General features: G+C 36.3%; 1 protein-coding gene across 5 annotated transcripts in view; it reads left to right on the top strand.

The window, feature by feature from the left end:
• The window catches only part of ARHGEF12 (Rho guanine nucleotide exchange factor 12), a 135,480-nt gene that overhangs the window by 101,504 nt on the left and 17,666 nt on the right, over nt 1-16,310 (top strand). For all 5 annotated transcript variants that reach the window (XM_057696023.1, XM_057696020.1, XM_057696021.1 and 2 more), the window contains 14 exons: nt 381-491; nt 777-875; nt 3,523-3,565; nt 3,856-3,961; nt 4,400-4,537; nt 5,038-5,070; nt 5,379-5,493; nt 6,193-6,298; nt 7,775-7,987; nt 11,331-11,463; nt 11,772-11,807; nt 12,141-12,295; nt 13,279-13,425; nt 15,090-15,175. In XM_057696023.1, the coding sequence (XP_057552006.1) occupies nt 381-491; nt 777-875; nt 3,523-3,565; nt 3,856-3,961; nt 4,400-4,537; nt 5,038-5,070; nt 5,379-5,493; nt 6,193-6,298; nt 7,775-7,987; nt 11,331-11,463; nt 11,772-11,807; nt 12,141-12,295; nt 13,279-13,425; nt 15,090-15,175 (1,521 nt within the window). The remainder of the gene's footprint in view (nt 1-380; nt 492-776; nt 876-3,522; nt 3,566-3,855; nt 3,962-4,399; nt 4,538-5,037; nt 5,071-5,378; nt 5,494-6,192; nt 6,299-7,774; nt 7,988-11,330; nt 11,464-11,771; nt 11,808-12,140; nt 12,296-13,278; nt 13,426-15,089; nt 15,176-16,310) is intronic.

Genomic DNA, 16,310 nt, shown 5'->3' with positions numbered 1-16,310 from the left:
ACCACCATTTCTACGATTAGCCCAAAAGAAAGACAGCTGTTTTGTTACTAGGCAGAAAGGCTTCCAGTACATTTTTACAAGTGTTATTAACCTGTTTTTTTGCCTACTGATTTATAAACATGTGAGCTCTTTGATAATTATCTTCTGAATTTGCATTCTCCCAGGATGGTCTTTCTTCCAACCTATTCCCAAGAAATTATTTTCAGAGGAAGAGATTCCATTTCCTATGTTGCTAATAAATTCTAGTGAAATTTTTGTAAATCTTGAATTTTTTTAGGGTAGGTTAAAGTGAAATTTGGATAGTTATGTTTAATTGGGCTGACATTATATGTTGCATTTATATATTGGTGTTATTGATGTATAATTATTTCTTTTTCTAGATCAATGGGCAGTGCAGCTGTTTCCAGAGCATTGAACTGCTAAAATCTCGCCCTGCTCACTTGGCTGTTTTCTTACACCATGTAGTTTCACAGTTTGACCCTGCAACACTGGTAATATATTTTATGATTTAGCCAATTCAGAGTTCTTACACTGATCCACATACCATAAAACTTCTCACTTTAGCAAGATGAGTAGATAGACTTCTTTCCATTTTCTGAACATATTAGATATGAAAGATGATTAAAATGTTACTAATTTATTTTTTTAAAGACTTGGTTATATGGTAATAACTACATCGTTTATGATGACCTACTTGTTCTAGTCATTCCTACTCAATGGGAATGTAGCAGATTACATTTTTCATGATTTCTCCCCCATTTCTTTCTCTCCTACAGCTCTGTTATCTCTATTCAGACCTGTATAAACAGACCAATTCCAAGGAGACTCGTCGTGTCTTCCTTGAGTTTCATCAGTTCTTCCTGGATCGATCTGCAGTAAGTTACCAAGTTAAAATTATAATCTTTGCTTTAGTACATTGTATTATTGGCCTCCTACTTCCAATCTTCCCTCCCGTGTTTTTGAATTTATTGTGCTTTCTGACGTCTGTATTGTATCTCAATAATTGATTACTCTTGACTGTAATTTTTTATCATTTCTAAGTTAGTTGTAGGCATATGACTTCTCACAGTAGGTTTTAAGGGATATATATGTATATTTGGGTTTATACATGTGCATATTTAGGATGAGGGTGTGAAGAAGAGAACACAAATGATATACATATATGTGTGTATATATATATGCACACACACTAGGATCCAAAGGGTAATACTTGTATAATTGAACTCTGGTTGCCTGCTTCTAAGTTTGGAGGCACAAGTTTAACTAAAGAGTGATGGAAAAGATCTTACTCGTATAAATGATAATAGATAATAGTAGTGCTTTATTTTACTGATAGGAATCTTAATAAGGTTTTTAAACTAATGTGTTTTATTATTAGCCTTGCTGTAGGGTAAATAACAATTAGCCCTTAATACCTCTTGGATAATCATGGTGCATGTCCCTAGTCCTTTCATATTTGCAGTTCTTTTAGGTGACTATTTCACACCTTCTCTCTCTTAAAACTCTCCATCACTTCCTCTCCTGTTCTTTTCTCAGCTGATGCCCTTGCTGTGTCTTTGAGAAATTTAAAGTATATAGAAGATAACTTCTACCAGATATATCACCCTACCTCTATCATACCATATGCTTTGCCCTCTCTCCTCATGCTATGTAGGGATTGTTCTGCTTTTATCTAAGGCACCTCTTTCCCTCTTTATCTAGATTGTATTTTCTTATACTTACTGAAAGATGTTATTCTAGCAATTATACCCCTTCTCTTCTGCATCATCAGTTTTTTTGTTTTCTACTGAATCATTCATATTAGCACGCAGACATGGTTAGTTCTCCTTTCTTAAAACAAACAAACTCACACAGAAACATTTTGGCTGCACTTCTTCCTCCAACACTTGCACCATTTTCTTTGTATTTTATTACAAATTTGCCTATACACCTACACATGGCTGAATACAACTACCTTCTCAATGAGGCCTTCCCTGACCAATTTGCTTAAAATTTCTCCCCCTCACTTTCTGTCACCTTTCCCGGGTTATTTTTATCCATAGAATTTATATATTTTTTAATTTTGTTTGTCTATATTTCTACTCTTCTGCCCTGCGTGTAAGCTCCATTAGGGTAGACATTTTTGTTCTGTTTGTTCACTGCTGTTTCCCCAACAGTGAATAAATCCTGGCAGAGTGGTCACTCAGATATTTGCTGAATGGATTAGTTAGGGTTCTGATTATACTGCCTTTGTTTAAAATACTACACAATATATTTATTAAAATAATTTTCTTCCACGAAGAAATGACAGTATATTGAAGTATATTTGGTTTCATGTTTCTTAAGAGTGCTCCATGCTAAGTCAGACCTTTGTGTTTTGCTGTTCATGATCTATATAGGTTTATTAACATTAACAGGTGAGAACCCTATAGATTAATTTGCTAATTATTCTTTTATGCCACAGGTGATATTTATTTCATATAAACACCCACTATATATATGTTCAGAAATGAACATATATATATATATACCTTTTTTGCATTTGTGCTAGAAATACTTGTAGGAAAGTTGATTTGAGCTACTTCATGACAATTTTAGTTAAAGAGAAAGCTTTGAAATCCATTTCACTGTTCTTCAGATAAATATTAGAGATCTCGTAATTTTTAGCAGTGACTTATTTTCAAATGTAAAACTTCAGATCTTATGTTAATTGTTTAAATTCTGGAAGGATATTATTTAAGTAGGTGTGTAATACAAAGTAAACACGAAGAAATTAATATATTTTCTCCAAATGCAAAATAATTTTTTTCCAAGACATTTCCCAGATTAACAGGAGATAATTATCTGGTAATGGGGCCAGAAACTGCAGTTATCATGTGAACAAATCCTAGCTAAGAAGAAGTAAATTATGACACAGTCATCTTAGTTCAGTAGTAAGAATTACAGATGTAAGAACTAGAGATTTAAGACTCCAAAGCCTCAACATTGATCTTCAGCACTTTCTCATTAGGAGTGTGATTATTATTGTGAGGGTTCTTTAGTTTTACATAGCAAAATGATTGGGAATATCATGGTCTGTCGTGTGAGTATCTCAAATACAGCAAATAAAAATCATTGTTATATATGAGTAAATTTTTCATATGATATACACATAGTTTAGGTTTTACCTGTATTGAGTCAAATGTTGTATAACTGATCATCTTAACCAATGATTCAAGAAAGCCCAAGCCAATATTCATTCATTCTAGAAAACCAAAGCCAACAGGAATAAGTAGGGCACAGAAGCATTCAGTCATCTAGTAAAATGATTGTAGATATTTCCATTATAACATGATCCTTGGGAAAAGGGCTTATTTTCAAGTTTAAACAATAGAACATTCGAGAGCTGTGAAATTTAAATGGGTGGAACCCCAAAAATGAGCTTATACATGAATATTCCTATAAAAATATTCACATTGTATCTCTTTATTTTGCATAAGTGCTTATATGCATCCTGAAAAACTCCTAGTGCTGTTTCACTTTCTGTTTGCATTTTTGTTTTAGCACCTGAAAGTTTCTGTTCCTGATGAAATATCAATAGATCTAGGTAAGTCTGGAGCACCAACATGCTGGAGAATTACATCTCTATACATATGTAGCTCAGCTCCTCTATAAAGGTTCTGTCTGTTATGTGGTGGCTAGTAGGTCATATGAATCACAGCAGAAAAAGAATTTATAATACATTTAAGGGTAAACGGAAGATGAATTCTCACATGAAATACGTAAAATGTATTGAACTTCTCTTTGTCTTATTTCAAGTTAAGTTTGTACCAAATAGTGCTAGTTATAATGCACAAAATATGCCTTTGGATCAGGTGATATCTTTTATTTATGCAGAAAAAAGAAGACCTGAGCTTATTCCTGAGGATCTACATCGCCACTATATCCAAACTATGCAAGAAAGAGTCCACCCAGAAGTTCAGAGGCACTTGGAAGATTTTCGGTAAGCTTGGTCGTAGATATAAGCTGATATGGTCATTCTGAATTAATTTTCTTTTTAGGCAGGAAAAGTTTATACGTTAAGTCCTTGGCTTAACATATGGTCTTTATCGCTGTTACTAAAACCTAATGAACATCTGCAGTCAAAAGGTTGCCATGGTACCGAGAGTGCGTGCATAGTCCCCATTCCTTATGCTGTCAGGAACTGAGCTTAGTTCTGTGTCTGTGCTGAGCGTGTCCTTCTGGACATGTGTTCTGTTGAGTGATTACCTCTAGAATTTTCTTCCCTCAGTGTCCTAGGTGACATGGGCCCCCAAATAGAAAACTGTGGCATTTTGCCTGTTGCTAGAAATTCACAGCTGTGGAAACTCTGATGAAACATCTCCAGAGGGAGATAGTTTTTCTCTAGGCTACCTCAGGAAATTTCTTGTATTCCCTTTAGACAGAAACGTAGCATGGGGCTGACCTTGGCTGAAAGCGAACTGACTAAACTTGATGCAGAGAGAGACAAGGACCGGGTAACTTTGGAGAAGGAACGGGCATGTGCAGAACAGATCGTTGCCAAAATCGAAGAAGTGTTGTAAGTAATAGAAATACATGTAGAAATGCCCTCTCTACTAAGATGCTGATTATGTCCAAAGTGCACTTTGGGCAGATTTAGAAAGGATGTCAGGTTGTCTGTGTGGAGCTATTTATTTTGTCATAATACTTCAGATGCTGGAATTTTACATTTATGCTGATATTTTAGATGACATTCTTGTATTTCTTTTTCTGGGCATTGGTAAAATGAGTAACTATAAAATTTCTAACTGATCAAAAACAGGTTGAATACGTACATTGGCTTCAATTCACAGACTTTGGAAATATTTCTTGCTATAAAACATTTACAGTTGATGACACGAGTGTGAAAAGCATGTAATTCCTTCAGGGAGTAGAATTTTTCTGATATTTTATTGCAGGTGACAGAGATTTAGGGTGAGTCCCAAAGCATTTGGCTCTGTTCTGTTGTTTCATTTATCTGGGTTTAATAACTTTTTTATTAAACTTTAATATTTCATTTTTAAATGTTTTTATTTTTAGGATGACTGCTCAGGCTGTAGAAGAAGATAAGAGGTAATATAACTCTTTTTTTCCTAGAATTTTAAGGAAAAAAGAAATTATCTCTTCTCCTGTCCTGAATTATGATTTTTTAACTTAAAAATATACACTGTCTCCCTCTGGTGACCTGTATTTTACTTGACTAATATTCTAGTATCTTGAGTAGAATCTTTTACTGTTCACAGTGAATAGATAGCTCCTTATTTTTCACTTGATGAATTCTAAGAATTTCAGCATTGGGGTTTTGGAAGTCATTTGATATCTTTATTTTACCCAACATTCCTTCCCAGAAGTCTTATTTTACTTAATCCTTTCTCCCTCAGTTCGACAATGCAATATGTTATTCTCATGTACATGAAGCATTTGGGAGTAAAAGTGAAAGAACCTCGAAATTTGGAGCACAAGCGGGGTCGGATTGGATTCCTTCCAAAAATCAAGGTAAGACTAGAATAATAGTGTGTTCAGGTCTCCGTGCTTCTTCACATTTGATTACAGTGCTTTCCTTCTTCTTAGTATTTACTTTTTCAGCAAATTGGTGCTAGGCATGCAGATAGGAATAAGATTATGGTTCCTGTTTTCAATAAACTCACGATCTAGGGAGAAATCCAGCCATACAAACTAATTATTAGACATTGTGAAAAGTGAAAATACCAGTTTACACAGAGAGCTGTCCCCAACTCTGTTTTGGCCTTATACTTTTCTTTTATGGTAGCTGTGAGTGTTTGTAATGGTGTATGTTTTTGTTTCAGTTTTGTTAGATTGTACGTCCGGATGAAGATAGGGACCTCCTTCATCATTGTATCCCCAGCTTTTAGCATAGTGCCTTCGTGCATTATTAGCTTAGTAAATACTGTTCAGCAGATGAATGAATTACTTAGAACAGGGTCCCAGTAAATGTGCTATTAAACTACCTTTTACTTTCCAAAATTGTCAGCCCCGAAGGGTTTGAAAAGACATCTTGAGTTTGATGTGCACATAGTACTGTGTGCCAGCCTCTAATGAGTGTGTGTGTCTTTCATTTACATTTAACCAGTTTCTTTCAACTGACTATTAGAATGTGTTTCTATGTTTAAAAGCAACAAAAGAAATCTACTCTGTTATGTATCTCTTATCTCTTTGATTGCACCTCAATTCTAGCAAAGTATGAAGAAAGATAGGGAAGGCGAAGAAAAAGGGAAGCGAAGAGGATTCCCCAGCATCTTGGGACCTCCAAGGAGACCAAGCCGTCATGACAACAGTGCAAGTATGTTGAACTTTGAAATGTTGCCTTCCTACCATTCCATGCTATCTTTACGTCAGAGGCTCAGTTAGCTAGAATGGGTTGCTGGAGAAAGGTGTTCTAGAAATGTTTCCACTGAACTTCCATTGTTTCTAGTCAATGTCAATTCTGAACTAAACCCCTGTGTGATTTCACATTTGTCATAAACATCTTATTTAATGTCAGTAGAGTATTCCATCAGTTGTCCATAACATAATTTACTTACCTGTTCTGATTTTGTTTGCATTCAAGTTCTAATTGTTAAATTTATAAAACAAAATGTGCACGTATTTCTCTACCATAATTTGTTTTATCTTTTTATACATATATTACTCACTTTCTCCATACTTCTACACTTTTTCCACCTCTTCGTTGTGCTTTGTTTCCTGATGTCCTTTCACCCTCAGGCCTAATGGAGAGTCAGTCTCCTGTAGAGGACTGCAGGAGAAGTAGGAGTGGTGGTACTGTGGGGAGGGAAATTAGGTCATATAGTGGTCCTCAAGTTGGGCAGTACCACATTTGAAAATATTGGCATGGTTGGAATTGGGGGGAGTGTTGTAATACCGCAAACCTGAATGCCCCACACAATGAGGAATTCTCATTCAAATGTCAGTAATGCTTCTTGTTGAAAAACACTGAGAAGATGAAGGAAATTTTTAGAGAAGAGGTTGAGGAGAATGGAGCATTTCACAGATGCTGACCATGAGTGCCAAGGGATACAGAAGGAGAACTGTAGGAATTAGGGAAGGAAGAATTTTAGGATTAGAGATGTACAGAGCTCTGTGAGGATGTGCAAGGCTGTGGAGAAAGCTGACCCAAGAGAGTCTGTAGCTTCTCAGTGTGACTGATGTGAACAGTGGTGAGGAGCAGCATAGGGACTATTCTGCATGGTCTCCGAGGCATGTCCTGAAAACGAAGTTGTAAGTGTTAGGGAGAAGTGGGCTAGGTGCTTGCTAAGAGCTCACAGAGCTTAAAAGGCTTCATCTTCACTCTTACAAAGGAATACAGCTTCGTATGTGTCCATCTCTGTCTCTCGGCATCCCCTCTCCACCCACCCACTGTTGCTCTCCTCACCTCCTTTTCTCAGGACCCTTCTTCTGCCTCTTCTCTCTCCCCCTCATCTTCTACCATCTTCCACCCTTTTCTCTTCATCCTCCTTCACCTTCCCCTGCCTTTCTCTCTCTCTCTCTTTTTTCTTCCTCTCTCATTCTCTCTTTCCTACCTCCTTCCTTCTTTTTCTTTCTTCCTTTCTTTTCCCTCTCCTCCTTCCTTCCTATCTATCTATCTATCTATCTATCTATCTATCTATCTATCTATCTATCCCTCACGCTGCATAATAATTTATGTTATATTTTTCTAGGGTCCACCAAGTTCCAGACATTTTTCTAGATTCTTTCCATCATCTATTTTTTAAGCTGTTTTGCAGCATGAATTATTATTAATCATTTGCTTTCCGTTCAGTTGGCAGAGCCATGGAACTACAGAAGCAGCGACACCCTAAGCACTTATCCACACCCTCATCTGTGAGTCCTGAACCTCAGGACTCTGCTAAGTTGCGCCAGAGTGGATTAGCAAGTGAAGGAGCAGACATTGGATACCTGCCAGCCAATTCCATGTCCGCCATGGTTTCAGGGGCCACTCTTTCCCAGGAAGGAGGGAAAGAGAATGATATGGGTGAGCTAATGCTGTAGTTCAACTTAACTAAGTACCAGGATTTTAAAACAGGTATACTAAGAAATAGAGTGGCAGCTTATTTAAATCAAGACTGAATCCTGGTTTTAGTTTTAACATTTGAATATTCTATAGCCAGTGACAAATCTATGCTGAATGGTAATTTTGATTTCTTATCCATTCAAAAAATATTTATGGAGTTCTGTGTCAGACATAAGCTCTGTATCAGATGTTAGCATACAATAATTATACATAGATTCTTGTCCCATGCAGCTTAGTCTTCTGGGGAGATATATACAAAAAAAAAATTTCATACAAATAAAATTTCATACAAATAAAAAATTCAAATTGTGGGGAATGCTGAGGGGACTGCTCAGAAGTTAGAGGCAGGTGTGTGTATGTGGGGAGAGGGGTGCACCTAAAGAAGACATTTTTTACAAATCTGAGATACCAGGGGGGTTTTTTTGTTCGTTTGTTTGTTTTTTAGTGCTAAGGGGAAGCTGGTTGAGAGGAAGAGGTTGAAAATGCGGGAGATGGACTATATAACCAATAGAACAAAGTTTTGAGAAGGAGAGAAGTGATGATACGTGGAATGTATGTGAAGGGCAAGGTTATTAGCTGAGAGTGAAGGTTTAGTGAGAAGGGCAAGGGGATTTGAAGAGTAAAGGAAGATAGGAAGTAATTGTAGATAATTGAGAAAAGAGCTTATTACTATATTTCTTCATACTTGTTATAATGGGTTTCTTAAGCAAGTGAGCTGGGAGAAATTGGTGGTTTTATTTGGAGAAGGAAATGCCGGTCTATATTGGTGATTTTAGCAGCAGTTCAGTTTCTGGTATGACAAGATCAAGGGTAAATCTGGGAGTGGTCACTGAGGTGGCATAGAGGGGGTTACTAGAGATGAGAAGCGTAAGGGAGCAAAGAGCCAAGGGTTTGAATATCTTTATAGACATAGATTTTAGGTCACCACATGTGATAAGAGCTTGGAGTGGAAAACTGTGAGCCAGCAGCCAAAGATTCTGTGTTGCTAGATGATTGTCGGTAGGGGGAGAACATGTGATATTATTCAGAGAGTGAGAGCCTCAGTGGAGCAAGGGCTTTTTATAAGAAGGTAAGATAATAGTCTAAAAGTAGTAATGAGGAAGAAGAAGGGTCTCTGTCTCATCTCCACCCTGCAGTACACAGTATGTGACAGAAACATCAGTCTCTGTATGAGAGGGCTGCAGCAGAAGAGGTTACCTTCCATAGGATAGGGAAGTTTTAATTTAAGACAAAGAAGTAGGGGCAACATTTGTAGAAAAGTCTGGAGGTTCTGTCTTATGTGGAATTCTGAAGATGTTGGATTGAGTAATGCATTAATTCATGGCTCTCATGTCTCACTGAAATGAAAGCATGGTAGGTAATGAATAAACAAGTCATAAAGAGCAAAGAAGTAGAGGAAAAGAAGATATTATCATTCAGTAAGAGATTTCAACAAATTTGGGGGAGATTGAAAGTGGGCAAGAGTGGTTAGATGACTAAAACAACATAAAGGAAGTCAGAGCCTGTAGTTCGTTTAAGGAATTCAAGGTGGAGCTAGTCTGTCCATTAGAGCCAGGAAAGACTTTGGGCCCAGAGTTGGCATGAATTACGGAGTGCATGAATAAGAAGTAAAGCTAAAATGATGAATTAATTGAAGTTCTGTGATCAAGACAGTTATGTCAGCAGCTGCTGATCCTTACATTGTAGAATATAGGCAGTCCATCATTCCTGTATCAGGAGAAAACAGATAAGCCATTCGTTATACAATTTGAGTGAATTGTGTAGGGAATTACGTCCTCCACAGTATTAGTGCCTTGGAGTGCACATTAGGCGGCCTGAAGCCTGACAGTAGGCATGTCAGGGTCTTACCCTACTCAGAAGAGCTTCCAGCTGAAATGGCCCTAATTCCACATAGCAGAACAGGAAAGCCAAGTCAGCTGCCCAGTCTTGCATTCTTACATATGAACAGCATCACTTACTTTTGGCAAAAGTTATTAGAGTCAAGACCTAAGATAATGCATAATGCCAAATATATTAGTGGCATAAAAAAGAAAATACAAAATATATAGAAAAACCACCACTAGCAGAAAATAACTTAGGCAGTAAGTAAGAACTTATAAAAATACCTCTAAATTAGATAGTATTCTTGAAGAAATGAAAGAGGTTATTATATCTAAAGCAAGAATAGGATGTTATGAAAAAGGAGCAGAGATCAAAAAGTTTTTATATAACTGACATGTAATAACTTTTATTAGTTATCAATTGCTTTGTGATAAATTACCCCCAAACTTAATAGCTTAACACAAAAAATATTTACTGCTATAAAGCATAGGAACCTCAGCTCGGTGCTCTGTGATGACCTAGATGGGTGGGATGGGGAGGGGCTGGGAGGGAGATCCAAGAGGAAGGGGATATATGTTATTGGAGTATAATTGCTGTACAATGCTATATTAGTTTCTGCTGTACAATGAAGTAAATCAGCTATATGTATGTGTCTGTTGTGTTGCAATATGTGTATGGTCATAATAATGTTAACACAGTATTTGTTTTCAGACTTTTAGAATAAGCCTAATAGGCAAAGCACAGAATATTTAGTTGTGGCTGCAGGTCAGAATGAAAATGTAAAAAAAATCCTCTAAATGATACAAGTAAAAATGCAATGGAAAGAAATGAAAAGTTTACCTTTTACAGGAAAGAAATATAATTAAAGAGAAGGATATGGACACTAAATATCTAATTTGACATGGAGGAGAGCTAAGATACTAACGCTTTGTTGGAACAAAAAATATATATATAATTCTATCATTTAAGCTTAGGGAATAACAAGCCAACTAGGAATAATAATTTAGATATTAAACAGTGGGAAGAAAAAGGGGAGGAACCTGAAGATGGGACACGTTTAAGTGAGCACCGTCTCCGGAGGAGGAAGAGATAGATGTTACCTAAAGAGAATCAATCAAGAAAAAGAAGTATGAGGCCATTGTTTGGAGGCGGACCCCCATAATAACTAAGATTTGAATGAAAAAGATTGGCTCTGGGGGTAAAAAAGGATTAAGTAAGAGAAAGTTTCTCCTTATCATATGCCCTTCTGGATTGTTGCCGTGTCTTACGTTGATTTTTTGAAAGCCTCTTAAAAATGGTTTTCCTGTTTATTTTTTAGTGAATTTTAAAATTTTATGTTAGAATTTTGTTTCTGACTAACCTTCAGTTGTTTAAGTAAGAATGTGGCTATGGGTGAGGTTGAAGCTTTCTGGGGGACTGATTTTTTTTTTTTAATCATTGTCTTTATTGACACCATCTGAACGTCTGACTTTTGTCTTTCCAGGATCAAAACAAGTTGCAGAAACGCCAGCACCTGGAGACTCCTTAGATGGCACACCTCGTACTCCTAATACCATCTTTGATTTCCCCCCTCCTCCATTAGACCAAGTGCAGGAGGAGGAATGGGAAGTAGAAAGGTAATTCAGTGATATCTCAGGGGCATTCAGGACATTGCGTAAAAGCTTTTGACTGTGTAGCATGCCTATGCTTTGTAGCGTTTTTTTTTCCACATGTGTTTTCTTGGGGAAAGAAGTAGAACTTATTGGTAGTAAATATTAGATAGGTATTGAAATGTTTTTTAATTTGTTTGATACTAGATCACTGAAATATCCAGAAGAATTATTTATCCGCCACTGTAGTTTAACACAATTTTGGCTATCATTGTCATAAATTTCTTGATTACCATTTTGTTTTTCTGTTGACTCTCTATTCTCCATTGTTTTAGGGTAGCTGAACATGGGACACCAAAGCCCTTTCGAAAGTAAGTAATCCTAAAGTAGCTTTCACTAGAGACATATTTTAAGAAGCACATCTTTTTCCCCTGAAGTCCTAATTTTAAAGGCAAAGAAACCCTGTACACAAATCTGTTAGATAGTGTAAAAGAAATTTCTTTACAATTATCTTTTAAACAATTGTGTTTACTGAGGTATTTGTAACACATGTGAGCTGTTCCATAGGAGGAGAAGATGTTTCAGGCTCTGTGCTAAGCAGTACTTCAGCAATCTGACTGATTTACTGTCATGTAAAGTCTTGTGCTATTTCCCATTGTCCAGGTGATGTCCTCAAATAGAATTCGTTATGTTTTCTTCATTAGGTTTGACAGCATAGCTTTTGGAGAAAGTCAAAGTGAGGATGAACAGTTTGAAAATGACTTAGAGACAGATCCACCCAACTGGCAACAGCTCGTTAGTCGAGAAGTGTTATTGGGACTAAAGCCTTGTGAGATCAAAAGACAAGAAGTAATTAATGGTGAGTTTAATTACTTTTTGTTATTGTGGTTATTCACATATATTGAGTCTTATTAGAGTTAAATCAACCCCTGAGTCTTGGAGTTTGCTTCAGAGTTTCTGCTAGCATTTTGTTTTGAACAAAGAGGAAATCAAACTAGATAGATGATCCTTGAACTTTCCAACTTAAAAATGCAAATGATTCTATGATTCTTATGGATAATTTAAAAGAAAAATATGTTTAGCGTTCAGGATATTTAAGATTCACGGCATTATAGATCTTAAACTTGAAAAATCATTGAGGCAACATTTATCCCATCACTTTACTTTCAGGCTAAGGTATTTTTATGCACAGATTGTGAATGAGGAAGCTAAGGCTCAGGGTGACTGGTTAAATTTAGTCAAGATCATACAGCTGATAAGTGATTGGAAGAAAATTAGAATCTAGGTCTTCCTTTATCCTTGTACAGTGTTCTTTATTTTACCCCAGCATGTATGTGACAGAGAGATAACGTGAAAGCTGTACCTGCTACTGTCTTTAGGTTGTGATTTGAGTAAATATCCTTCCTGTCTCTGGTAACATTGAGACATAGTAAAAAAATAATAAAGTCTGACCTCAGAAAGAAGAGTTTTTAGGCAAATTAGATAGCACAGAGTACAATTATTTCTGAAGAGTCCATATGATATTTGGGCTTACAGTTTCCTAATTTGTAGTTGTGATTGGTGGGTGCTACTATAAGAAGGCAGATGGATTTTGGAGTACATTGTTAACTTTTAAGTACAAAATAGTTTTGAATGATATTTTTCATTTGACAGTATTCAACTCTAAGAGCCAGAATGTAGGAGAGTTTCATGGAATCAAGAAGTGACTTCAGAGATACTACATCCTTTCAGAACTATCAATAATTGTTACATAGCTCATTTGCTACTTAATTTCAGCTAAAGCCTATGTTTTATCCCATTCTAAGGAAGATAATATTTTATATTTCCTTTTTATCTGCTTAGAATTGTTCTACACTGAAAGAGCTCATGTTCGAACACTGAAGGTTCTAGATCAAGTGTTCTATCAGCGAGTGTCCAGAGAAGGAATTCTGTCACCTTCAGAACTACGGAAAATTTTTTCAAACTTGGAAGATATTCTTCAGCTTCACAGTAAGAGAAATTGACTCTGATCTTTGTCCCTAACATTTCCAATAGATAAAAGACTATGAGTCTATAAAGGCACTATAACAGTAAAATATTGTAAATGTATCCATGATAGCATTCCTGAAACTGTATATCAATAATTGTATAATTATATGTGAGCATAACATAAAGAAATGATTAGATCTTTGAATTTCTCCCTAACCCTTCACCCCACCCCCACCCCACACCATCAGCCTTTTTTTTTTTTTTTTAATTTTTTTTTTTTTTTGGGGGTACACCAGGTTCAATTATCTGTTTTTATACACATATCCCCGTATTCCCTCCCTTCCTTGACTCCCCCCACCTCGAGTCCCCCCCACCCTCCCCGCCCCAGTCCTCTAAGGCATTTTCCATCCTCGAGTTGGGCTCCCTTTGTTATACAACAACTTCCCACTGACTATTTTACAGTTGGTAGTATATATATGTCTGTGCTACTCTCTCGCTTCGTCTCAGTTTCCCCTTCACCCCCCGCCCCCTCCCATACCTCGAGTTATCCAGTCCATTCTCTGTATCTGCATCCTTGTTCTTGTCACTGAGTTCATCAGTACCATTTTTAGATTCCGTATATGTGAATTAGCATACAATATTTGTCCTTCTCTTTCTGACTTACTTCACTCTGTATGACAGATTGTAGTTCTAGCCACCTCATTACATATAGCTCCATCTCATCCCTTTTTATAGCTGAGTAATATTCCATTGTATATATATGCCACATCTTCTGTATCCATTCATTTGTTGATGGGCATTTAGGTTGCTTCCATGTCCTGGCTATTGTGAATAGTCATCAGCCTTTTTAAAACAGTATTAACACAGGCTTAGGGCCTAAAGTCAAGGCCTAAGATGAAAAACATAATAGTTAAAATTACCTTTGGAAATTCCCTATTAATTATATATGCTTTTAAAAATATATATTCCACATAATAATATATGTATAAATGTATTTTATAAATAGTAACATATAGCATATAGTCCCATGGCGAGAAAATTTTCAGAAATTAAATTGTTCTATTGCTTTGTTGCTTGGAATGCTTGAGTAAATACATAAAAATTCTTTCTTGCTGTCTTTCCTTGGTTGTAGTCATCTTGGACTTTTGTAGACCAATTCCTCTCTTTATAAGTCACTGTTTGTCCAGGACCCTTAATTTTCAGTCTTTCTTTCGTCAAGGATGTCATCACCATTTACCAACACCTGCCCACTCAATGGTTGCCTTTTGCTCCTTTGTGGGTGATCCTGGGTCTCACCGGTGTGTATGGACACGTTCAGGCTTGATGATGCCCATTGCCTCGGATTTTGAGAGGAACAGGCAGTCACCTGTACAATTTGTTTGTTTTTATAAGCATGGTTAGATGGAGTCTTGAGGTTAAATGCATATTTGATGCACCTATACTGTATATAATGTGCTAGTTTACACATTGTTTAATGCTCTGGCAACTGTTTTTCAGATAGAGCTCAAAATTCATAGGTGTATAGGAATTGTGTTCAAATTTATGTTTAAGGTGATTAGAAGCAGCTGTACTATTCTGAAAATCCTTTTTTTTTTTTTTGAAAATTTGGGTTCATGGTACCACCAGTAACTCAGCCTGAAATGAATGGATGCTTAATTTTTTTTCATTGTTTTTTCCCCCCTTAGTTGGATTGAATGAGCAAATGAAGACTGTTCGAAAGAGGAATGAGACTTCTGTTATTGATCAGATTGGGGAAGATTTGCTGACCTGGGTAAGGAAATTTGCTATTTCATTTAAAAATTTTCACAGACACTTGATCATCAAGGTTAAGTTGCTAACCTTCCCAAGTGTGCAAACTCATTCATTTTGCAAAGTTAATGTACAGATGAAAAGGGGTCCAAGTGTGTATTCTCACTTATTCTTGTAATAAGTGCCCAATCAACTACATGCTCTTTTCTCACAAATTAAAGATATTTGTTCTTTGTGTTTTAAAGAATGTTGAGTAAAATGGATCTTGATAAAGGTAGTTTAACTGATGTAGAATTTTAACTATCTTCTGTTGTCATAATCTCAGAATTGTACTGTAAAACTTTAGACAGTTGTAGATCCAAAACTACCATCACAAAAGTAGAAAAGTGAAAATTACTTAATCTTATTTACAGTATAAGGGAAGAGTTCAGAGACTATAGTAGCTATTTGTCAAATTGTGTTTATCTTTCTGGCTGACTCTTTGTCAGTATGTACTCCATAATATATACTTATGTGCCAAGCAAGCACTGTCCTAGGTGCTGGGGCTACAGTGGCAGTCAAAACATATATGGTTTCTGCCCTAGTGGAGCTTATAATCAGTGGGGGAAATAAACAGTCATTAGTTATTTCAAGTGTGATTAGTGTTACAAAAAGGGGAGAATAAAGGTTATTATGGGAATAGATTGCAAAGAGACCTAAACCTGGAACATACAGAAAATCTTCCTAGGGGAAAGTGGGTTTGATCTAGATATTTAAAGAAAGTACTATATAGTTAAGGCTGTGAATAATAGTAAAATGTGACAGTTCTCAAAATTTTAACACTGGTTGAACAGGAACTGTTTAGATATGCCAACAGATATTTACTTCAATGTATAGACTGCTTGAGGAAATGGCACAATATTTAAGTAATTTTACAATGATAACTTTTAAAAAGATTAAATACTAGGAAGTTGACTAAAACAGTCTTTATCTTACTCCTTTCATTGATGGTGAGACCATGATTCAGAATCTGTTAATCTGTTAGTGGATCTCTTCTTAGCCACTTGACACAGAGAACAAGATCAGGGAATCATAATCCAGTCTCATCTTGCATTTACTGAACTTGCCAAAGCATTTTCTCCTTAGGCCCACACTGACATTATTGTTATCAAGGAGAC

This window comes from Hippopotamus amphibius, chromosome 9 (assembly GCF_030028045.1).
Source record: "Hippopotamus amphibius kiboko isolate mHipAmp2 chromosome 9, mHipAmp2.hap2, whole genome shotgun sequence".
Taxonomy (NCBI): domain Eukaryota; kingdom Metazoa; phylum Chordata; class Mammalia; order Artiodactyla; family Hippopotamidae; genus Hippopotamus; species Hippopotamus amphibius.
Note: the sequence above shows the minus strand (reverse complement) of the source record. Positions and strands in the feature narration are given on the sequence as shown.